This window comes from Rhipicephalus microplus, chromosome 6, assembly GCF_043290135.1.
Source record: "Rhipicephalus microplus isolate Deutch F79 chromosome 6, USDA_Rmic, whole genome shotgun sequence".
Taxonomy (NCBI): Eukaryota; Metazoa; Arthropoda; class Arachnida; order Ixodida; family Ixodidae; genus Rhipicephalus; species Rhipicephalus microplus.
Window position 1 is genome coordinate 7,925,041 of NC_134705.1, and position 24,960 is coordinate 7,950,000.

General features: G+C 46.7%; 1 protein-coding gene and 1 long non-coding RNA gene across 8 annotated transcripts in view; both read right to left on the reverse strand.

Annotated features, from left to right (window-relative positions):
- Positions 1-24,960, reverse strand: part of LOC142765185 (uncharacterized) — a 94,861-nt gene that overhangs the window by 34,356 nt on the left and 35,545 nt on the right. The window lies entirely within an intron of this gene.
- LOC119167752 (uncharacterized) overlaps positions 19,848-24,960 on the reverse strand; it is a 39,482-nt gene continuing 34,369 nt past the window's right edge. For 5 of the 7 annotated variants that reach the window (XM_075865781.1, XM_075865778.1, XM_075865779.1 and 2 more), the window contains 2 exons: positions 21,028-21,197; positions 19,848-20,003 (listed from right to left, as the gene is read on the reverse strand). Coding sequence is in view for 1 of the 7 variants with exons in the window: in XM_075865783.1 (XP_075721898.1) it covers positions 21,187-21,197 (11 nt within the window). In the remaining 6 variants the exon portion in view is untranslated. The remainder of the gene's footprint in view (positions 20,004-21,027; positions 21,198-24,960) is intronic. The other 2 variants (XM_075865780.1, XM_075865783.1) reach the window with 1 other exon arrangement.

A 24,960-nucleotide genomic window follows, 5' to 3' on the forward strand; every position in this document is an offset into this window, starting at 1 on the left:
GGGAAGTGTTTGACGTAGATGCGGCATTCGAGCGGGTAGCAGGGACAGCTCTGCCATCCCTCTTGCCTTTGCTGTTCGAAATCGCACAACGCTCATTCTTGTTCTGATCCCAAGTGTAGAGCTTATCGTTTATTTTGAGCTTATCGTGATTCAGGGAAACCTTCATACCGCTATCACGCTCAGCAGCCGCACTTTGCCATAACTTCCTCCGCACTTCCACTGTTTCACTCGCATAGTCATTACTAATACTTATGGGACTTCCCTTCAGCTTCGGACAATTTTTCATCACACGCTCCTTTTCCCGGTAGTCATAGAATCTCATAATAACTGGCCTAACCTTCCCGGGCTGTACCTTTCCCATGCGATGTATTCTCTCGATCGTCTTAACTTCTACATCAAGTTTTTCCTTAAATATCTTGTCCACGACCGAAACCATTAAATCAGATTCTGATTCTATACTTTTTTCAGTGAGACCAAATACCAAAAGATTGTTTCTCCGGCTTCTGTTTTCGTATTCTACCAGCCTTTCCGCCTGCTGCCGGACAGTAGCTTCCAAAATATCAATTCTCAGGTTCATTTCATGGATTAAAGCAAGCGAACTGGTTAGCTTATCTGTTTTAACGTTTACTTCAGATATTTTGTCTCTAATAGCATTCAAATCACGTTCAGACTTGGCCTGGTTTTCCAAGATTGTTTGCAAGAGCTCTTGCGTCGTAGCAGGCCCGGGGTTTTCCTCGACATCTCCCGACATAACAAGCATCCTCACAGCAGACCAACAGTCAACTATAATACAGTAACATCTTCGAGGGCACGGCAGGATCAACAAGCATAAATCATCACTACGACAAGAAGCTATTTCATTGCGGTAACCAACCTGCAAAAGCAGCAGCAGCGGTTTAGCCATGCTGTCCGCAGGCCGGGTGCCGTGCCCTCTATCACGCCAAGCATGCAACAGTTATTGTCCACGATGTCTGCTGTCGCTATCGAGCAGCAGAAGCATTGCCGCACGCTTTGCCGAGGTAGCCGAGCCGTCCATGCCATCCGCCATTATCAACACAACTCGCGCCGCGCCAGCCGCGCCCCCAAGCAGGCAAACGTGTTAAAGGAAATGCGTCACGCCGAGTTCCGGTCCACTCCACCGATTTCGGCGGAGCAGTTTTTCCTGCTCCACGTAGGGACTCCCGCTCTGAATCCCCTCCGGCTCTCTCATTGGAACTTTTGACTCTCGCTCTCACTCTGTCATTGGAACACACTTGTTCTGAAAGGAGCAGAAAAACTTGCTCCGACTCCGCCATTGGAATTCAACATTACTGGACTTGCTCTACGCCATCCACCGACGCCGAAAGAAGCTCTCGCAGGTGCGCCCCGTCCTCGGACTCCAGTGACCGTGCTCCCATATTTCCTATCTCTTCTATCCCCTCATTTTGTCGTCGCTCGCTCTGGCTCACCACCTCACGTCTCTTCCTCTCTTCTCCTTCTTCGGCTTTCCTACATCTTTACTCCTATCCTTTTTATCCCTCCTCACCCCCATCCCTCGTGAGCTACTGTGGCGGTGTCGCTCACTGAAGCAGACAATAACGGGCTCACTTTTCTCTTCTTTTCTCTTTTTAAGAATCACTTTAGTCGCTCGGTGCTTGGGGCAATTTTTTCTTCTTTTTGAAAGCGTAATCTTCATCTCACAGTGGCAACATTAGCTGTGGCATGTGTCAGAGAACATCTAGGTGTGAGATAAAGTGCGTGATGAAATGTTCGCCACGCTGGCCGGCTGGCTGTTTATCTACGAGAAGTGAACACACGTGGCGGTCTGTGCGAGGAACAGCGGCATCTTCTTTGAAAATGTGCAGTGTTGACGGTGGCGTAGTGTGCGTTAAAAGGCATCGACAATATTGGTTCATCTTTACAGACGGTAAAATTGGAAATATTGTGCATAGTGTGTGCAGTGTGAATAATGCAATGCGTCCTGTTTGCGAAAACACTGGTATTCATTGTGGGCCGGTTTCGGTATCAGATTGTTGATATAACTTTACGATCTGACATTTTACTCAAGGTAAAAATGCATTTGACGCGATTATCTGTGAGTGGGTACATTTCAACGTATGTGCGGCTTGCAGAAAAATAAAAGTGCATGATCTCCTGGTGATATATACGACTACGCATGAGCTATAAGCATGTTGTAGCGTTGTCGAAGCTGCATATATGCTTCACCACGGCTATAACTCGTAATATCGGATACCTGATACGTGTTAATGGAAACAGCGGATATTTTGGTTTTTCATCTACTTTGTACTTTTACTACTCGATCCTTATGAAGTGAAAATGCGCGTTAGAAGTTTGTGTATCAGGCCTAAAAGAGCGATAGGTACGAAAACACGTTATAGGTGTCAAATGAAGCAAGATAACTGTGCCAGATAATATTATATATAGTATCAAGATGTCGGGTTTTACATAACATAAATTTTTACTAGGTTATTGAATACGCAGCGGCAGAACTTCACTTTGATTTTCACGAGCATATTGTGACAATAGAACGCGTTTATTCACAAGATGGGTAATGCAGAGGTGTAGCTCAGTGAAGGATCCACAGCGTCGCTCACGAGCCAGTCGAGTCTCTTCCTCCTCTTCGTCGAATCTTCGCTAGCGCGTTTCACTTCCCGGTTCGCAGACGATGCCCTCTGGGCGAGTCACTCAGATGGTTGATGGTGGCATGGTTTAAGGCGCGCAACGTGTGTCAGTTGTGTTTTGCTAGAGCGGCGACCATTGCTTGTGACGCTCGAGATTACGTACGTGACGTCGCTGAGGCGGTCAAGAATGACGAATGGACCGGAATAGTGAGCCAAGAACTTCTGGCACAAACCACGTTTGCGGACTGGTGTCCATAGCCACACAAGATCGCCCTTACTATAAGATAAGAAGCGATGGCAGGCGTCGTAACGTTTCTTAGAACGCTGCTGGGATGCCAAGGTTCGGAGGCGTGCGATGCGACGGGCTTCTTCTGCGCGGCAGAGCGTCTCGGCTATCGAGGTTTCCACGTCTAGTGTAAAAGGTAGTATAGTGTCGAGACAAAATCGTGGGGAGCGAGCGTACAGCAGGTAAAATGGAGAGTAACCTGTAGTCTCATACTTCGCGGTATTGTACGCGTACGTGATGTAAGGTAGCACTTCGTCCCAGTTTTTGTGCTTAGAATCGACATAAATAGACAGCATGTTCGTAAGAGTCCGGTTCGTGCGCTCTACGAGACCATTGGTCTGCGGGTGATATGGTGTGGCATGGCGGAAATGGCAGGCAGACAGAGGCAGGATCTCTTCAACGACGTCGGCAATGAACTGACGTCCGTGGTCGGTAATGACAACTCGTGGAGGACCATGGCCGAGAATTATACAGCGAAGCATAAACTGCGACACGTGCATGGCCGTTGCAGCAGGTATTGCAGCAGTTTCTGCGTAGCGCGTTAGGTGGTCAACACAGACGACGACCCATCGATTGTTACTGCTCGATCGTGGAAATGGACCGAGCAGATCGACACCTACAGTCTCGAAGGGAGAGTTAGGAGGTGGAACAGGATGGAGAAGTCCTGGCGACGTAGCCGTGGGACGTTTGTGTCGTTGGCATTGTTCGCATCCAGACACGTATTTTTCCGTGTCGTGTCGCATCTTGGGCCAATAGAACCTTTGCTGGATTCGTTGAAGCGTTCAGGCGAAGCCCATGTGGCCACAGGTTGCGTCGTCGTGTAAGGACCGAAAGACGTGAGCCCGCAAAGTGCGTGGAACAACTAGAAGCAGACGGGCGCCTTGTCCGGAATAATTCTTCTTGTAAAGGACGCCGTCATGAACCACAAAAGAGCTTGGGTTTGCGTGTTCATTTGCGGAGGCGAACAGAGAATCTAAGGAGCGGTCCTCTTGTTGGGCTGTCCGGAAAGTCACGAGATCAGGGAACTCAGAGGCAATAGCGCCGATATACTGGTCGAAGTTGTCAGCGTCGCACTCCGTCGTCGGTAGAGGAAGGCGCGATAGGCAGTCGGCGTCTGCGTGCCGCTTACCGCTCTTGTAGCGTACTGTGAAGTCGAACTCCTGTAAGCGCAAAGCCCATCGCGCCAGTCGTCCAGATGGGTCTCGGAAGCCTACCCACCAGCATAGAGAATGATGGTCGGTGATTACCGAGAAGCGACGGCCGTAGATGTATGGGCGAAACTTGTGCACGGCGAAAATGACTGCGAGGCACTCCTGCTCTGTGACTGTGTAATTTTGTTCTGCCTTGCTCAACGAACGACTCGCGTAAGCGACCACGTGTTCAGCATTGTCATGGCGCTGAAAGAGCACTGCACCAAGGCCGATTCCACTGGCATCTGTGTGAATTTCCGTTTCAGCAGAAGGATCGAAATGGTGAAGTACCGGTCCTGAAGGCAGTATGAACCGAAGCTGCTTAAAGGCTGCTTCGCAATCCGGTGTCCATTGGAAAGGGACATTCTTTTGCAGCAAGTCAGTCAGTGGTTGTGCTTTAACAGCGAAATTCGGAACAAATCGACGAAAGTAAGAACACAGGACCAGGAAGCTACGCAACTCCCTGGGGGACTGCGGCTGCTTGAAGTTGCTGACAGCGGCGACTTTCTGCGGGTCCGGTCTCACGCCATTTTTATCCATCAGGCGTCCCAGAACTAAGGTTTCACGTTCTCCAAAGCGACATTTTTTTGAGTTCAGTGTAAGCGCAACTTCCTCGAGACAGGTTAGAACGAGGTCAAGGCGATGATTATGTTCTTCAAATGTTCGGCCAAAAATCACCACATCGTCCAGGTAACACAGGCAAATTTCCCATTTGAGGCCCTGTAAAACGGTGTCTATATATCTTTCAAATGTTGCCCAAGCCGAATGGCATAACATTAAACTCAAACAGACCGTCGGGTGTAACAAAGGCCGTCTTTTCTTTGTCAGCCGGATCCATGGGGATCTGCCACTACCCGGATCGCAAGTCCACCGATGAAAAATAGGACGCTGAATACAGGCAGTCGATGACATCATCGATGCGAGGAAGCGGGTACACGTCCTTCTTAGTTATAGAGTTGAGACGTCGGTAGTCAACGCAGAACCTCCAGGACCCATTTTTTTTCTTGACCAAGATAACAGGTGCGGCCCAGGGACTTGACGATTCTTGAATTACGCCAGAGGTTAGCATCTCGCTGACTTGCTCTGAAATTACCTTGCGCTCTGACGCGGAAACTCGATAAGGTTTCTGTCTGAGGGGGTGCGCAGATCCGGTGTCGATCTTGTGACGAGTGCGTGTGCTGGGCGTCTGAGGTCTATGCGACTTCCGTGCAAAATCAAATACTTTAGCGTGCCTGGCCAGCAGTGTAACCAACACTTTGCGCTTATGCGAGGGAATAGACTTGCTAACCATCTTATAAAATTCGTATTCCGTGCCGGATACATCAGCATAGTCCGAATTTGCCGCATTGCTGAGAGCTTTTACGCAGATACTGCACTGCCCTTCAAACATGGCAAGGCACATTCCCTCTGGTAGTACAACAGACTCGGATGAGCAGTTAACTACCCATAATTTAGTTTTTCCCTCGGTGAGAGACACAACGCAGCGCGGCAGAAAGATGTTTTTCTTCATGCAAGGCAAAGGCAACGGCTCAATCACAATATCAGGAGAACTGAAACTCGAGTCGGCATTCGAAGCAGCAACGGGTACGCTGGCAGTAGACCATGCCGGTAGAATAGTGTCTTTAACTACAACGAGGTTGTCGTCTCCGCTACGCTGAGGCTGCTGGGCGAGGGCGGACAACAGAACCTCGCCTGCCCCGCAGTCGACAGTCGCACGGCACTCTTGCAAGAAGTCAATTCCAAGGATAACGTCATGCGTGGAATGAGCGAGCACTGCGAATTCTGCCTTGAACGCTTTACCAGCAACACGAACAGACACAGTGCACACACCTACTGGACACAAAGCCGTGCCGCTGACTGCTCGAAAAGTAGAAGATTGATCCCAATAAAACATAACCTTGCGGCCAAGTCTCTCCTTGAAAACTAAACTCATTACAGAAACTGTTGCACCGGTGTCTACCAGAGCCATCGTGGGAACATCGTCAATGAAAACATGAACCTTGTTGTGAAGCATGTGAACTAATGGAGGCATACTTGTGTGCAAAGCGGTACGTCCAGTGACCTCGCCTCCATCGGCCGCGCCGACTATTTTCCCGGTGGCGGAGAGGAAAGCCGCGGCCGGGGACGGGGAGATGGGGACCGTCGCTGGCGCGTAGTAGGTGGCGTCAAGCTCCTCACAGAGGCAGGCGAGTCACTGCGGATGTTTGGACGGTGCCCGTGCTTCTGGGCAGTTGAATCCGAAGGCCAGTAGGCGTAATCGGGCTGTTGGCTTTGCCGTGCAAACATCGCTGGTCGGTCAGAAAACGTCGTGCGTGGGTGACGTCGCGATGGGCAAAACCGGGCGATATGTCCGCGAACACCGCACTGGTAGCACACGGGGCGTTCCCGATGCACATTGAATGCTGCGGTGTGGAGAGGATGCTCAGGGAACTGTTTCCACTCGGACACAAACGGAGGTGGTTGGCTGTCGTAGCTATAACTGCTGCGGGGCGCATAAGACGACTCGACGTAAGTAGCCTGTGGTGGCGGAGCCCTCAGGCGTGGACTGCGGGTGGAGTAACTGCGCTCGTCGAAACTCACAGCATTGATGCTTGGCGATAGTGTATCACACTGCGGGTCTCCAGCTTGCATGGGAACAGAGACATGGCGACGCAGTTCTTCCCGTACAATCTGACGAATGGTGGAGGAAAGGTCGGCAGGTAGAGAATTCTGGCAGACATCAACGGTGGCAACAGTCGTGACGTTGGCCAGACGTCCGAACTTCGATGTGATGCGACGAGTTTTAAGAGCCTCGAAGGTTCGGCAGTGGTTAATCACGTCGGCCACGCATTGCAGGCTCTCCTTGCCAATGAGGAAGTGGTAGACGTCATCGGCGATGCCCTTGAGTATATGGTCCACTTTATCTTCTTCCGTCATGCGGGCATCCACCGACTTGCACAACTTCAAAATCTCTTCAATGTAGGTTCTGCATGTCTCACCGGTGACTTGAGCCCTCTGCGACAACGTCTGCTCGGCACGTTTCTTCTTCGTTGCTGGGTCTCCAAAGCATTTCTTAATTTCCTCCACAAACTGGTCCCAGGTTGTCAATGTGTCTTCATGGTTTTCAAACAATACAAGCGCCATGAAATCGAGGAAGAGCCCCATGTGAGACAGCTGGCTAGCCGCATTCCAACCGTTTGAACGGCTCACCCGCTGGTAGTGGCTCAGCCATTCGTCCACGTCATCGCCGGGTTTCCCTGTGAAGGTTCGCGGCTCCCTGTAGTGGTAGGGTGACGTCCTTGCGGCTGGTTGCTGGTTGTCTCCGTCCGAGCTCATTTCTTGAGGTAATGGTGCCAAGCCAGCTAGTCAACGGCTGCGGCGAAGCTCGTGTAGCGGTTCCGTCGTTAGGGGACGGTGCCTCTCCGGTATCATTGGTAGTAGCTAGCTTACCCAGCACCTTCCACCACAATTGTGACGATGGAACGCGTTTATTCACAAGATGAGTAATGAAGAGGTGTAGCTCAGCGAAGGATCCACAGCGTCGCTCGCGAGCCAGTCGAGTCTCTTTCTCCTCTTCGTCGAATCTTCGCATGCGCGTTTCGGTATGTTAACCTCAGCCTACCCAAAGGAAAAAAGTGGTGTTTTTTTTTCATTCATCTCCGATGAGACTTTTGGGCAATGAGTGAGAACCTTATCCGTGACTTTGCGCACAGCAGCTCAAAACCATGCTGCCGCCAATGCTGTACCTCGTATTACACATGCCACGATGGAAATTGAGTAAGTTTACAGCCATACCATGCAAATGTTTCTCAAAGTGCCAGTAATCGTGTACATTCAAAAGGTTCGCTTTCAAAAAGATCAGATTTTTTTAAGGCTATCATCTACGTGGGTGAAACCCACTGCATGTTAGTCGCGTCTCTCAGTACTCTAAACAGTTTCTCCGTCCATCCAACTGTGATGAGCGAGTTTCCACACTATGGGCAGTAACCCTTCAGCGACCCCCTTCTTTCAAAAGCTAAAAATGCATAAAGATGCCGCCGGAGGAACTTTCTTGCTAACAAGCACCTGTTTCGAGAGAGGGTGTAGGGGGCGGGGTGCCCACAGTGACCTCACACTGTTTACAAAGAGGAAGAGGTCTATTCCTTTGGACTGCCCTGAACATTTGAATGGACATGCAGTCTGTCAGTTTACAGTGATCTGCACGGTGGCTTTCCTGTAAGGTTTGTTTTCCAACCAAAAACTCTCGTTCACAGACTGCTTTTCTTTCTCATTTTGAGCCCGCGAGTACAACAAAATGTCACCTCTTCGAATTCCAGCGAAGGCGCGCGAGTACAAAAAGATCTCAAAAAGGGGAATGGCATAAATGAAATGAGCGAGAAAAGCAGTCTGCGAACGAGAGTTTTGAAAAACTAACGTTACAGAAAAGCTGTCTTGCAGATTATTGCAAACTGTTCATTGTTCTCTCCTGCAGAGAAATTTAGGAAGACCAGGGCTTAAAACGCGAGCACAGAGACGCTCTGATATAGCTCTCAGAAGCTCCCATCAAGCTTCCATGATGCCACTATCAACATATAGTATTACGCTACCTATAGTGTGTAAATAATGTATATAGACGTTCCTCTTATCAGCCCCGGTTACTCAGCTCAACTTCTACCCGAGAATTGGCTAGCTCCTTCGAATACATCACGAGCAAGCAAAAGGGCACGGAGTTGTACAGGTGAAAATGTGCAACATCACATCGCTTTTATTACGTGACAAATTCGTTTTCCCTGCATTCGCCCGCTCGTGTCCACCAATAACGCTCCAGTTTTTATTGCGACGACACACCGTTGATTGCGGTCATGTCATTGAATATCAATTAAACAGTGGTTGCATTATTTATTCGCAAATTACTTCACCATAAAAATGGTAAAGTAATTTATTACTTGCCACCTGAGGAGCTTTCTAACTTTACTTACTGTTTATCAAGACCTGAATATAATTTTGAGATTTATTTGGTTGATTCTGAGCATTACCTTCGCAACAGAAGTACATCACCACTGCCCGCAGCAATTATTAGTCATCTTTCCAAGTGCCAGTAGGTCCGTTCAAGTTACGTGATGAAAATATGTTTGCTGGACTATGTTATATAAGACATTCCGCTTAAGTGTCTGTCTCCGCATTATTGACGAATTCATCTGTCTCATGTAAACTTTCTGCTGGCAAGTTTTTACAATTTTATTGTGTTCTTTTTAAAACTGGTGGCCTCAGACAAGCTTAATACGCCTCTGCTCACCACTGGATAGCGTTGTTACGCGTGGCGCCTGGGCCGACGGGCGAGAGAGGCGTTCTTTGTTCATCAAACAAGTCACCAAAGGGCTGCCAGCCTGCTGTCCGCCGTGTTTTGTCCATCTTAGTTGGGAAGTGAGGTGGCATTCCGACACTATAAGACGTCCGACGAGATGACCACAATGGTTTCTTGGTGTTACAGGTGCAGTGTGGTGACCACACCCCAATCGCAGACGTTGATTTGTTCGAGTGTGAGCGGCACCGTCAGAAATGGTGTGTGTGTCCTGTGATTCAACCGCGCATTCTGGACCCATTACCTGATTTAGTCAAAACGCACACTTTATAATGAGCCACCTAGCTCATTCGCAAGAGATCTCTCACCCTGTCTGTACAGAATGTAATAAATCCTCTGTTAAGTTTGCCATCCTACTCCTAAGTGCACATGCGTTTTCTTTTCTGTCTCTCTACACCCCCTTTCTTGCCCCTATTTCTCCACCCCCCGTGCTGGGCAGCAAACCGGATGCCAAGATCTGGTTGATCCCCCAGCCTTCCTTTCTCTCTCTTGCCATCTTACTGCCTTGGCATCTTCATCCCGGATATCTGATGCCTGAAAAGGCCGGTACCAACGGAGGTTGAAGAATAAAACTGGTGGTGAATATTTTCTGCAGCATGTTGAGACGCTGCATATGAGTGGTCATCCTCGAAAATCATCAACTTTAACACCACGGACAGGTGATGATATACCCTGGGTAGGTTCGAGCATGTATTATGCCTCGGCGTTTTTAATCTCCATTAAACTTCTCCGTTTCGATTTCATCCTTCGGGGCTTTGTGTAGTTCTTCACCCAACGCACTGCATTCGTGCAGCACTGCTATTACTTCATTTCTTCTGTATATACGCCCTGTTTCGGGCACGATCATAGGCTGCCATCTTGGACTGATAATGACGCCGTTTTGCATTCATATGAATATTGGAATAGTGCTACGGTGAACTCACATGCATCAACACGCTGGGCCAGTACATTCAACGACGTATGACCATAATCATTGCTAATTACGACACAGAAAACCAGCAAAAATTGCTTTTAAGCCTAAGATGGCAGTGTCTATGCTTTACCGTAACTGTTACATTCATTTTTGTCAATTTGTTCGATATATCATTACATGCAGCGGCCGCAGAACTTGTGCCGCTGTTCATAGTGGTACTCTCGGTCTCTGAAGCTGGATGAAGATAAGTAAGAAGCCTGGTTTTTACTGGCTACATAAAATGTGAAACGAAGCTATAAATTAGGATGAAAAAAGACAAATCTCTGAAAAGTCAGTATTGGCGCATAAATGGCGCGCCGATTGCGCCGATAAAAATCATCGACGGCGGCGGCGGCGCGCCGATCAGTTCGCGTCGGCGGCGGCGCGCCGACCAGTCGGCGCACACCTCTAGCCACCATACCCTAGAATCATTCGGCCGCGCATAGCCGTGCCTTGAAAGGAGGCGTGCTTGTATTTCATTTTGCCGCCGAGTAGCGCGCAAGTCGCCACCGGGATCGGTCGAGAGCGCTCGCTAACCGCTAGCGTGGCACTTTCAGTCGCTTGCTCGTGTGCTCGCAAGTCGCAACGTCGGCGCTTTGCCTATTCGGACTTCTTCTGGATCAATGCGTGCCAATGTGACCATACCACAGCGATGGGTAAACAGCAAACAGACTGCTTGGCACCTGGATGCAATGCATGATATGTTTCGGCCTGCCAACAAGGGAAGAAAGCGTCTCTCTTCTCTGCTCCCACCGACGATAAACGGCGCAAGGCTGAGAGCGTACAATCCATCACGCTGACAAACCACAGGAAAAGAACTACGTTGCGTGAGAAGCTCATTTTGGCGAAAGATTAATCGTCCGTAGCTACAAGCATGTTATCAACGGGTTCTTAGCAACTTGGGAAAGAGCTGTAGGAGGGTGGGTTCCTGAGTGAATCAACTGCCGAAGGACTCCGCGTCACTCTAACCAGCACCCTTTCCATCCGGCACTATGTCACGAACACCTTGGACTATAAATACTTGATGACGTCTCGCCTCTGCCAAGACGCGCTTAAAATCTTTTTTTTGGAATTCTGAAGCAAATGTCTGGATCGAATGAACACCCTTCACCGACACAATTTTTGATCTCTGTGCATTGCCTCAGTTCTACAGTTTGGCACAATCACCCTCCAGTGGAAACATACCTTCTGGAGTTCTGAGCAGCCTTCTATGTCCGAGCATCCACAATAATTCAATAAAATTGCAGAATAAGCTGGATGAGCTGCAATATGTGGGGTGCCTCAATGAGGTTCATGAAATTATTGATGCTTTTGAAGCCCTCCCTGACCACACTAACCTCATTGGACGCAAAAGTGACTCCCAGATCGCCGATTATGTCAGTGGCTGTGTGGCCCGGAAGATTGTCAAAAAGACGAAGCGCAACGAATGTATCAAGTTGTTGTTTCACGCATAGAATTCCAGCTTGCTTCCGGCAAAATCATGCCTTCTGTGCTCGTCCGAGTCCTTAACAGACCTGGTCAAAGCTATGCAAGATGCATTCACCTATTGCTTTAGCTTCAACATGTTGTAAAGTGACAGCATAACATGTTACCTCTTGCCTCGCATGCTGTCTGTAGAGGCTAAATATGGTCGGCTGTGAACATCGAACAACAGAAAGTGGAAGCGACAATTCAGATATCTACATTCTTTACACTGACCAGAATGCATTCTCTCGTTGCTGGAGAAAATGCGTCCAATCAAAAAAAAAGAAAAATGATGTTCTTGAAGTTGAGACGTATGACTTGACTGCCATAATGTTAACACAGCGAACAAGGTTTTGTTCTATGTTATTGTGCATTCCTCACATTGTGTTGTTTCTTGTGACTTTACTATTGTATTGTTCACATTGTTACGCATTTCCCATTAACAATTGGGATGTCATTGTCTGGCTGTGTTTGTGGCTGTATCTATGTTTACCAATCAAATCTCAATGTAATGTGTCCATGTATGCCCATTGTACCATCGTATATATACTGTTCTTTTAAGTAGCCTTATTTACTTGCTTTATAGCTGAGTTTCGTATCACATGCAGTTCTCTCCAACCTTAATGCACATGCTGTGTTTATTTTCAAGTTCTTTTTCGCTTTCGTGAAAATAAATGCCTTAATTGTTTGTATAAGTAGACCTTCATTGTGGAAGTCATAAAAATAACAGTTATCGATACCTTTACCTGCATTGGGACGTCACTGAGAACACTACGGCATCAAAGTAAAAACTGCATGGTTTTTCTTTTGCTGTCAAGCTCACGGCAAGTCACTTGATTCTCTGTCCACTAAGCTTCGTAGCTATAGACTACGAAGTGAATTGAAAACACTATTTTTCAGTGCAAATACACTCTTTGCAACGCGCCGCCAGAATTCTGACAGGTAGACTTTGTTATAATCCGCAGGGTAGCGCGAAATATTTGCAACGAAAAACGACAGATGCGCGGGCGCGAGGAGGGGCATCTCGAAAGCGACCGCAGCGCTGCCGCATCCGGATGAATTCTCGCTCACTCTCCGGCGTGCCGATGCTAACACCTCTCCTTCTAGCCATCATACCCTAGTGCAATGATGATGATAGGCCTGCTACCGCCGTCTCTAGGTCGGGTAAGTTAGTTCACAACGCCACCGCTACCCTTATTTTTGTTGCACTATCAAAGGTACAGTTTCCCTTCTCTAACTGGTAGTCTATAGATGTTTTGTGCTTCTACGTTGATGTACAATGTCACGACCCGTGAGAAGTAACCAACGGCTGCTAAACTTGTCAGGCATACGACAAAGCGAGCGCTCTTTCCGCCACGTTTATGTCGTCTGTTCCTTCACCGTTTGGTTGTGCCGTCAAGGTGAGTGGACGTTTATTTTAGAATGTAATACGCGTGAATCAGATCCGCTTGTAAACGTTTTGTTTTGGAAAAGCCTCATTTATGCAGTCGTATTCGCTTTTGAGACGAAGCCTCGCTCAACACCAGCCAACACAAGCCTTGCAGATACATATCAACACACGGAGGAAGGAAAAGGTACCTTTTTCCTTCCTCCGTGTATCAACATTTCCAGAACTAGGTAAGCTGCAAAACTGAGAGATGTTGCGCGGTGCCGCCAGGCCCGTGGCATGTTGCGAGCTTCGCGGCCACAGCGTGAGGAGTCGCCACCATCGAAACCACGACAGCGCACTAGGCTGCGTAGGTAAACGCATAGGGTAAACGAAACCGAACGAAGCCCTTTTTCCGACGATTTTATTTGTAAGACTTCGGAATAGTAAGCATAAAAACCGTTCCTCATTTAATTTCAGGCATTCAGAAGCATGCAAAGTGCGAATGCGTAGAAAATTGGAACGTGCGTCACTTTAGGTAGTAGTGCGGACCAGGAAACAAACAGCCTCACCGCACTGCTCGTGAAAGGCACGCAACTATGTTGATATCAATTACAGGAAGTTTACCGAATACTGTCAAAAAGTTGTTGCGAAATCTTGAGCTACACAAGTGCAGGGACCTAAGCGGTATGCCTTTACTTACTGCACCAAAGGTTTCGTGCATAGTGATGGATATAACAGCCAGCGCTGGACAGCTTCTGTGCTCCGGGCAACTGCGTTGAGGCTATGTGTAGTACGTATATCTTCTTTGAACATGAACGCTGATGCATGCATATTGTTCACTGTTGTACGTGCTAAAATTTTACTTATGTGGCCTTTGTTTTGTGTAAACATCAATCGATTGACTTACAATAAAACGATTTATTGTTGCAAGCTTGTGTGACCAGCGTTGTCATTTCGCTCGGCCTGTATGCGGCATCACAACTTACTAAAGTAAGTACGCAAGATACTTATGAGCTTATATTGCGCAGTTTACTGCATTGTACTATGTGGAAACGATAGAAATTGAGACAGGGGGCTGCTACATTGAGCGGGGGTCAGCCATGACGCAGAAGCAGATGACGACGATGTCGTCTGCTATGAGGAAGGCCACCCGCCATATGAAAACACCCTGGTGCTTTTGAAACTTATTTCATTTTATACGCAATTTTAAATTATACAAACAATATTTTTAGTTATATTTGATTCTAAAATACATTTATGTGCAGAAGGTAACAAAACCTTTTTCACTTATTAGTGAAATAGTCATTTTGCAATCTATTTACGATTTCCTACAAAACCCGGAAAGCGCTACCGTCGCTTCCGAATTGCTATCCCTATTGGCTCTATTACAGTGCACAAGAATATGGGGTCGTGCTTTCAGGCACCCTCTCTCACCATGCATCGCGTGAAGCGGCGCACGCAGACAAAAAAAAACCGGTTCTCAAGGCGGTGCTGCCGTAGCATGGGCTGGCGCGGAGCGTCTATTTGTCGTACAGAATCTTGCCTAAGAAGAGGATTTTCTGGGGATTTTTAGATGCGGAGCATCTTATACTCGCGCCTTGTAGTGCGCCGTCCGCGCCGTCCGCACCGCTTCTCGAACATTCGACAGCTGACGCGCGCGCATGCGCCGTCGCGCCGTCGCCCACTCTTCCACCATCTGTGCATCCCTTCCTCCTCTACACACCGCGCGCGCTTCACTCCTCCACCATCTGTGCACCCTTCCTCCTCTACACACCGCGTTCGACATCTACAATTCTCCTGATTCTCCAGTGGACGCGCATGTGGCGTCGCGCTTCGAGAACATTCAACAGCTGACAGTGCATGCGCCGTCGTGCTGTATATATACTCAAGGTCGGCGCTCGCTCGCTCAGTTGCCGCTCGTCGGTTGGTTTGCACGGCGCGTCGACGTCCAAGGTCGCGGTGAAATGAATTCCAACGAATCCACAAACACAATGATCGACGTCCCTTCGACCAGCGCCGCCCTTTCGCATACGTGTGTACGTGTTCACTCATTTAACACCCCCTTCTACAACCACGTTAACCAATTTAGCCATCGACCCAAGTAAGTCGCAATTTAACAACCCATTTCACAACCACGTTAACCAATTTAGCCATCGACCCAAGTAAGTCGCACTTTAACACCCCGTTAACCAATTATATGGTCCGCATCCTCCTCAGTGTTCCCCCGAGGGAAGCTGCGGGCAATTTTTCGATCTAGGGATTTTCGATGGTGGCACCGTGACGTTGCACCGGAGATATTTGGAACGCCGGTTCAGAGAACCCGGCAAGTGGTAGTGGTAGGTGTTCTGTGGAACCTGGTGAGTCCTCATCACTGGCTGATTCTCACTCTCAAGGGCTGCAGAAATTAGGAGGCGTTTCTTCCTAAATCGAACCACCACCACCTAGCGCCTTAATTGAGCGCTCGGGAAGTACCATTCATCGTGCTTTGTCTCCGCAAGTTGTGCAGCTTCGGGTGGACAACGCAGTACGCGAACTGGTGCCTCGTAACGATTTCGTCAACGTCGTTATGGCTACGCTTGCTCGATCGACAAACAATGTAGTAAACCGGCAGACAACAGACCGGCAGACAACAAACCGGCAGACCGACAGACAATGTAGTAAACCACGTAGCGATTTCGTTAACATCGTGGTGACTGCTAGTTCGACAGGCGTCGCAGGTTGCAATACGCTGCCTTGCATCAGCAGGTAAGCAGTCGTCTCAATTATCTGTAGTTGTACACTGCCCTGTCCTGTCGCTATCCCATATGTATTAGCCAGAAATACTTGTACAGTACATATCAGACAGCGTCATAATATGAAGATATGCTGGCGGAATTCGAGAAGACTTTCGCAGAGGCTTCCCATGTGTATAAGCACAATAGTGCTGAATTCTTTGGTGCTTGTTATAGCATCCTGAAAAGTTATGTAACTTGCTCCGAGTCATTCGCTCACTGCGCTAATATGCTGGAATGGCGAAATAAATTTTGTTTCGCGTTGGCCATTTGGTACTAAGAGAGTAACAATGGTGTAATTGTAATGACCCCAAATGCCTAGGTTGAAAGATGCATTCACCCGCTTTTGTGGAACTGAACTGTGATTAGTTCTTATCGAAAAAAAAACATTGCTTCAGGCGCGTTAGGAAATATTGCACAAACCCCTTTGGTTTCCGTAGCACACGTACAAGGCGGTAAGGCCGGACTTGTTAATGTCAGTTTGATAAATTCGTATTTGTTTCTACCGCGTCCTTCTCCGAAGCGTATGTACATGGCGGTGAAGTCGAACATGTGAATGCCAGTGTTTTTATTGTGTGCTTCTCCGCAGCGCACTTGTATAGCAGTGAAGCAATTCTTGTATATGTCAGTTTGATCAATTTGTGCTTGTTTTTACCGTGTGCTTATCCGCAGTGCACGTGCGTGGCAGTGAAGCTGAACTTGATCATGCATTGTTTGCTTTATATGCAGGCATAGAGATAAGCATTCCAAGTTCAAATCAGCATGAAGTTTCTTTACGTTTATCCAATGAGTTAATTTTTTTAATTATGTGGACGTATTTGTCATGAACTTGCCACCAAAATGCTAAGCTCTCATATTATAGAAAACACGTCATCAGTTGTTGCCTTCTACACACTGCTGTATCAGGGAATGAACATGTCAGCTTTCTCATGCTAATACACACTGGGGGACAAAAGGGCCATGAAATGAGTTTGTAAGCAACTATTCAGTCGAGCTCACATACCCAAATTTACCGACATACTCAAGGCTACATTCTACAGTATACTGAGACAAGCGCCCCTGGATCTTAGCGGTGCGAACACTGACACATATGTACGAGTATCCGTCATGTCCCTGTGAGGTGAACGCAATACGGGGTATGCACTGCACCTTGATCCACGAGGTAGCGAAAGTATCGACGCCATTTTGGTCATCTGGCCATTTTTGAGCGCAGTACTGGGCTAGGCAACGTTCTGTGTGCGCTCTGTCTTTACTAAGTCCGCACGTCATAAGAGAAGTGTCAAAGGTCTCTTCTGTGCAAGCCGTCCTCTTTGTCCTCTTTAATTTACATACAGCAGTGTCTTGTGCGCAGCGCGTATTTATTACGTGAAGAATCTTCGAACAGGTTTATTTGCGTTTGTACCGCGTCGTGGTTGCACGCTAGCCAGCCGGGACCATGGTGAACTTTGCCTTATTTGGTTGTAACAGCCACGTGAAAAAGAAGCCAGGGGATAAAAATGTTGCCTCGGTAGGTTTGTTTTTTACACCAAAGGTGTTGAATCATGCCAGATGACCGCAGAGCTAACAGCACAACGAAGGATGTAGTTGTTTCACCGCATGAACCACCGATACATCCTGCCTTCCCCTGACCTTGTTTATTAGATTCACCGGGGCTAGCACGTCAAGAAACGCAGTTAGAAGTGATTGGAAAGTCAGCTTACCTTTCCAACAACAACGATCGTGCTGAATGGCAGAACTTTCACGCCTGCACTAAACAGCTGTGATCGCTGGGCTACACAAGCTCTGAAGAACGCTTCAGCTATATAAATGTTCTCTGGAACTGGCTAACCTCCCTGTCCTTCCTGTTTCAATCCTCCTCCTCTCTAGTCTTGCTACAGCGCAACAAATGAAAGCTTGTGTGGACAACTCCCTTCGCTAACATCTGTGGCATTCCCTCCTGGTCCTTTAACGCCGATGCCTGCAAGAGACACTAGCAAGCTTCGCTTCTGAAGTTTTCTTTACTTTCAGCTTGATTCTGAGTCTTCAATTTAATCTACTCGGTAAACCCCTTGAAGCAAACTGCTGTACTAAATTAAGAATATAGCATCTTAGCCAATTTAGCAAAACTGCAACCAAAAAGCAAATGAAACACTTTGCGGCAATAATCCAGAGAGGGCACCTTGGTACTCATTCTTTCTAATTAGATGGCTGTGCACATTTGTGGCAGTTCATTTCACAAATTAAGTTCATGCTCTATCAGTGAACAGAATTTATTTATTAGCCAGGGACACTCAACAAACAACCAGAGACGCATTCACGTGAGTAGTGGCTCTTAGTGCCAAAATATACGAAGCTATTTGTGTTCCAAAACACATTTATTTACATGGCAGGGTTAATTAAATCAAGATTCAAAGTCTTTCTTTCTTAGTTTACTTAGAACAATTGTAAAATTTGTCAAAAAAAAACATGGCTAAAGGCAAATATTGCCAGACTAGGCTGTTCTACCTATACAGCAGTAGCAGCAGACAGACTGCACTTACAACCATAAAAGTTTACATGGAAAATAATTACTGCACTTGTTTTACACAGATGAAAGTACTGCGTAATTTGAATGATCATCCTAGGCCAATTCATGCAAATGTAGACGAAAGCGAGGGGGCTCCCAGTTTGAACTAATCGTTGTTAATATCTACATGTTCAAATTATTTGTAGTTTTCCCCCATTGAAACACATCAAGCTGTCTTAAGACTAGGGTGTCAGTTTTAATTAAAGCGGCTCTGCAACAAGTTTTGAGCATGGTCGGAAATGGGTATCAAAGGCTCCCGAGAACCTGTGAGCCAAATAATATAGCAGAGCATACAGCCCGCAATTCACAACAAATTGGCCAAGTCAGCTAAAAAATACTTTCTTTTTCTCGTAAAGTGATGGAAGAAGCTCAAAAATTGCTCGTAGAAGGCCATCTGTCAGCCTTTGGCCGATTTGAACATGGCGCATTCAGTCGTTACAGGAATCGACATGGGAGACCGGGACTTTCCCATGCGTGAAACCACGATCATACTAAAAAAAGTTGTGTATTCGAATAAAAAAAAGAATAAAGTGCTCAAGGTCTCGAGGCAAACGTGGCGTATTTTCTTTGCCCGTGCCATTCCAGCTTAGCTTCCAGGGCTTTCATCCAGACAAGAGAAGAGAGTAGACGATTGCAGCGTGCAACAAGTCTTTGTAACTCCGCTCGTACTCGACAGATTCTTAAAATTTTTGCGGCGTTGAATTCATGACACAATAAGCTATTTGATTGAATCCATTCCATGGTTACTTGAAAAAGTGCTTTAGGGCCCCTTCAACGTTTAAACGAATGAGCTTTTACTGTACTATGTACCAGGCCATACTTCTGTGACATAGCGAGCATGATGGAAGAACTGAAATGATGTGGGTGATGCAGTGTCAGGCACAGCCCTTCGCCAAACATTGTTTGCAGGTGCCGGATGGTCACCTGTTTCACAATATTCCTCATAAAAACAATTTGAATGTTTGTGTATTTCTTGCAATATTTAAAATACCGCTGGCGTAAGCAGCCGACACCAACTAAAAAGTAGGCCAAAAACGCAACAAGAAGGGTGAATGACGATAGCCTTCGTCGTGGACCCTGCAAATTTGTCTGTCATTGATGTCTGCTATACTCGCAGAGCAGGTGAATTGTAACATTGGGCTTGAGCGGCGACTAACTTCATTGTACTGATAATGAGTTCACGAGGTGTCATGACCCGATAGAGGCACTCGTGATTACTTTGAAACCATATTTAAATGGGTTTAAGATTACAATAACCAGTAATAGATGGTTTGTATAAGAAGCTCAACATTCAGTCTGAATATCTTTAAATAGACAAACCAAAGCAAATTATCACATTGTAATTTTATTGGCATCTCAAGAACAACATGGCCAGACGACGAAAGTACGTGCCACTTCTGGATGGAAATTGGATGTTCAAGAATGGCTTGCAAAATGTAAAAGACAGATATTGGCATTCTCCTTGAACCATCAGCTGTCCAACATCTGCAAGGTGCAAAGGTCAACACACGGTCATGTAAACAGGGCCATGTGAATGCACTGATACAAGTTAGTTCGGCTCTTGCAGAAAGGACCAAAAACATTTTGGTTCGCACGCACGAACAGCACAAATGAAGGCCAAAGATTAAGAAAGTTGCTAAGAGGCTGCATATCAGCATTCAGTCTGTTTTACTCGATCATAATTACTTATTCCTTTGCTCTATTTTTGTGAGCATTTACCAGCCAGGTAATCATAGTCTAAACAGCTTGTACTACATTGGTTTTCTAGCACTATCAAACAAGAAAAAAAACAGGCGAGTAACTAGTGAGGGCAGAGCTCTAGCTCGTCCGCGGTTCTCTACCCAAAAACGAAAAATGGCCTAGTTGGTACCTTGCATGTGCGCTTGTATTAGTAGCCCCAGAAGACTCTAAAATAACCTTTAAAAGGCCACTCTTCGCTGTGATAGTCCGCTGCGTGTTCCACGGAGGCCTTGCGAATTTCGTTTCAGCTGAGCAGAGCTCTTTCAGCGGAAAGCTCTGCAAAGTGTATATGCGCCAAGCAGCTCTCAGCATAGCTTCGCATAGAGTAAGGGTGGGAAAGGGAAACAAGGGTAAGGACGATCTTAGGAGGAGTTCAGAGCATAATGCATAGCATGGTCTTAATAGTCCAAGTTGTCACACAAACGTTTTCTTCAATTCATTCCTGCCGAAGAGAGCATCTGCATAGAACCACCCGTTAAGCTAAGTCGCCAACAACCATGAATATTTTCAAGTTGTCTAGCGCAACATTTCATAACGTAAATGTATTAACCATTCTTCTTTGTACACTGGCATTGAGAGTATAATAAATAAATTATGTTTAGCTCATGCACTTTGGTGATGCAGTTGAAATAAAGTAGCATGGTTGCACTTGTTTAGAAGGGCATACAAAGAAAATGCTGCTTTTTGTATTTCCACAGCTTTCTGCATAGCCACCGATTCACCAAGTTCCAGAAGGTTCATTTAGATATCGGCTGGTTCAGTTTCTTACACTTTGATCTTCAGGAAATGTCGACTTTGCTCGGGAGCTTACAGTGCCAGTTGAGATCACAGAGTCCGCAGGTCTTCCTTTGGCCAGATCCCTTGGAGGCCTTATGTATTATAACCATTGTGAATGCTGACTGAGCCTATTGCTTCCTGATCATACTTTCTATAGAGAGCCTGCAAAAAAGGAGGGGGGGGGGGGGGAATGAATACCCAAAAAGGGCGGTGCCACCTTACAAATATTGAGGAATCACTCTCAAAGACAGTACATTTGAAATTCAAGACGACAGAAATAGAGCGATTGGGTAACGATTTATTCCTAGAAGTGGTGAGCGAACAGTTAGAAAGCAATTTGCCACTTTCAAATAAAAACAACAAACTTTTGACTCTTTCATTGTGAAAAATGTGTGGCACATGACAAAGACATGGACTAAGAAAGACAGTGGATTGTTCCGTCAGATTTACTATAGTTTTTGTGTGCCATACAACTTCAGGATTTATCCCCAACCACGCTTATAATACATCTTGTCAATTTAAATTTACATAGGTTCTCCTATAGTTCTGACACTGATATAAAACCGGCTGGGGTATATTGACATAAAATACAACAAAATTGTTGCCATCTTTTCTGCCCGAGAGTGGTTCCCTCTGCCTTTCAGAATGGCACTGATCTTAAATATGAAATGAAATTTGTCAAATTCAGTCCAGATCACAGAAAAAGGTGAGACATGTATGTCCCATTGACTCAGGAGGTTGTTTCAAAAAGTAGGAAAAGACTGCCTCATGAAGGCACCATATCACAATTGTGTCAAAAGGTATTTTGATTATCAAAACACTGCTTTCACTCTTCCCTTCACTGGTATTCTCTCTCAAAGCCACTTTGCCCTTTCGCTGAGCACCCCTTTAGGTGCTTTTCCGCCCATCACCTTGTTTTTTTAGGCCTCCTTGATTTAACCCCCCCCCCCCTCCCTCCCTTCACACACCGACTATTTGTGCCTCGTATTGACGCGATGGCGTTAGAGAGCTCGTGTCGCAAATCACACCGTCGGCACCGTTGTTTGTGAGCGAAAAATGAAAAAAGGAGCAAATAAACAAAGAAAAATTTTGGTCCCATTGAGGATTGAACCCGTTGGAAAAAGCACTACCTAAATGCCATGTAGTAGGAGTCTCCTTAACGCATTTCGTTTGACAGGTGTCACGATGAAAACGAGCCCATTTGGCGATTTGTCGGCACATTTGGGAGGCCATCAAACTATGTCGAAAAAGGCGGGGATAGTGCAGCCATCGCCGCTAAAAACACACAGGAACTTTCCAACAGCTCTAAAAATGTACAAATACGTCCATCTAGCGGAAAACAAATCATGCCTTTCCAGAGGAGTTGATCAAGCAAACAGCAAACGCTAGATCATGTGCTGCCATCTTTGAGGCATTGTGAGACTTTACGCCCCTTCAAGGAAATGCCATTTCAACATTTCAACAAACCACAAGACTTGCATAGATTTAGCTTTTCATTCTCACGACACCATCACAGAAGGGAAGTACTGCAGTTGACATTTAACTGATCATTAGGCGATACTTGCTGCGGTTCCCAGAAGAACAGTCCCAGAAGAACAGGTCTCCAGAAGAACAAGTCGCACAATTGCCATATAACTCACGCAAGACGGATGACAGAATGTGACCATTTATGAATGCAAGTGTCACGCCTATGCGAAGTTCATAATACCGCACCATGTGACTACATCACTGTACGATATTTTCATGAAGTTGTTATAAAAATGCTGTTAAATAAATAAAAAAAGCCTGTACCATTACTATAGATACGTCGCACTTGCGCGCGTTTGTGTGTGTGTGTGTGTGTGTAACAAAACGTATTAATAATTATGCACCTAGCGGTTGAAGGGCACACTAGGAACCGGATTTCACTATTGCGTTCAACTCTTAAAGGCGAAGCTTAAGGGTCCCTCAATTTTTTTCCTCTCTACCACAGTCTTCGTTCCCACGGCCAGTTTATTGAAAGCATTGATGCAACATGCCCAGATTGTGGCGCCGTATCTACGTTAGACCGCATGCTGTGGAAGTGCCCCTCATCACGCGATTCTCGGCACATAACCGAAGAGGAATGAAGCTCTACGCTCAGGAGCTCAGAACTTGCACATACTCTCTGGTTTGTCCAGAGGGCCCACGATGCGGCGGTGAGGCTCGGCCTACCCGTTTCGACGTGGGAGTGGCCCACTGCTCTACCTCTTTGAGGTAGTGTTCCTTAGGACCTCAGTTAAGTTCTGTGTCTGTCTGTCTGTCTGTCTCTCCTTAATTCTCTTCATTCTCACTGTCCCTTCGTTTCTCTCGTGAGTGTATCGGTTGAGGTGTAATCACATGAAAGGTAGTTATCGTGCCCTCTACACCCCATTTTGTTACCTTTCCGTCTTTTCGAAAAGATTTATCCCCCCTTCACTCTCGCATGGCTTGCAGGTATACGTGCGGTCTCTGCGTACCAAGAAAAATGTTTGCCGCGGGGGAGGTGGCACAAGCAGGAAACACAGCGAACAGCAAGGGCATGAATGCGATATGCCTTAAAATGAGCTGTGCGTCACAAGGAGGCCGGAAAGGCACGGATTGATTTTTGGAATTTGTGGCACACCGACGGCGCATAGTGCCATCACGTGTGGCATCGTTGATCGTTATGACATTCTGCATACGATGCGCGTGTTTATTTCAGTGCTTGAAAAAATATTGGAGGAGATTTAGAGGCCCTTCAATGAACTGCCCCGTCCAGGCACTAGGTGGGCTCCCTCTTTTCAATGATTTCAGTGATGGCTTAGGCAGTCGGGTCGGCGCAGCCTAGCAAGCCTGCGTCCCAGTCTTTTTGAGATGGGTAGGGTAAAAGGGGTTAGGTTTGGAGCTTTTGGCACAACCATACCAAGAGGAAAATGTCAGAAATTTTTCTCAAAGTGCTGGCACTTCCCCATGCAAATGGGGTCACAGTGTATACTATTCCCAGACACAAACTGTTTTCGTATTACAACAAAGGACAATTCGCGCATCTGCTTTCCGAAGGGCTCTATTGGGTTTTGGGTATATGTGACAGCAAGACTTGATAAAATTGTATGACCTTCCTAAAGATGTAGCTCAGAATTGATAGGGGTGAAGACAATGCTTGGAGAGCGAGCAGGCTGCCCCGCCATGGTCGTCGATTGGCTAAGGTAACCGCTAACTGCTGTGGCTGCTGACATCACATAAGAAAACTTCTGGAGGTGCTCGCATTATTTTTAGAGGACGCAGAGGCAACGATAACAAGCAGAAATCTTGGCACCGATCGGTAATGAGCGGGCGTCTGACGTTCGTGGGTCCAAGTTGGTGAAACGCTATGTTTACTCGACCAAGAAAGGTGTTTTCGCAGCTCAGAATTGATAGGGGTCAAGACAGTACCTTGATAGCGAGCGGGCTGCCCCACCACGGTCGTCAATTGGCTAAGGTGACTGCTAACTGCTGTGGCTGCTGACTGTTAGGTTGCAGGATCGAATCCTGGTTGCGGCGGCTGCACTTTTTATGGGGGCGAAAATGCTGTAGGCCTTTGTGGTCAGATTTAGGTGCACGTTAAAAAAAACTCCAGGTGGTCGGAATTTCCGGAGCCTTCCACTACGACGTCTCTCATAATCATATGGTGGGTTTGAGATGTTGAACCCCACATATCAATCAACGCAGGCCCTTTTTAAAGTTCATAGAGGAAATGTTGATAATGATCAATTATGGTGGACTTTCTCATTTCAGCATATACAACTTACTTCTAAAGTGCTCTGCGACTACTTTTTTCAATGTTTTTCACTGAGATTTAGCTCATGCAGGTCCTTGCCTACTATCGTCCTTCAGGAAACTAGTTCGATAAACATTGTTGTCATATTTATTTTGTATTTGCATGAAACAACATGCCACGTTTTTACCT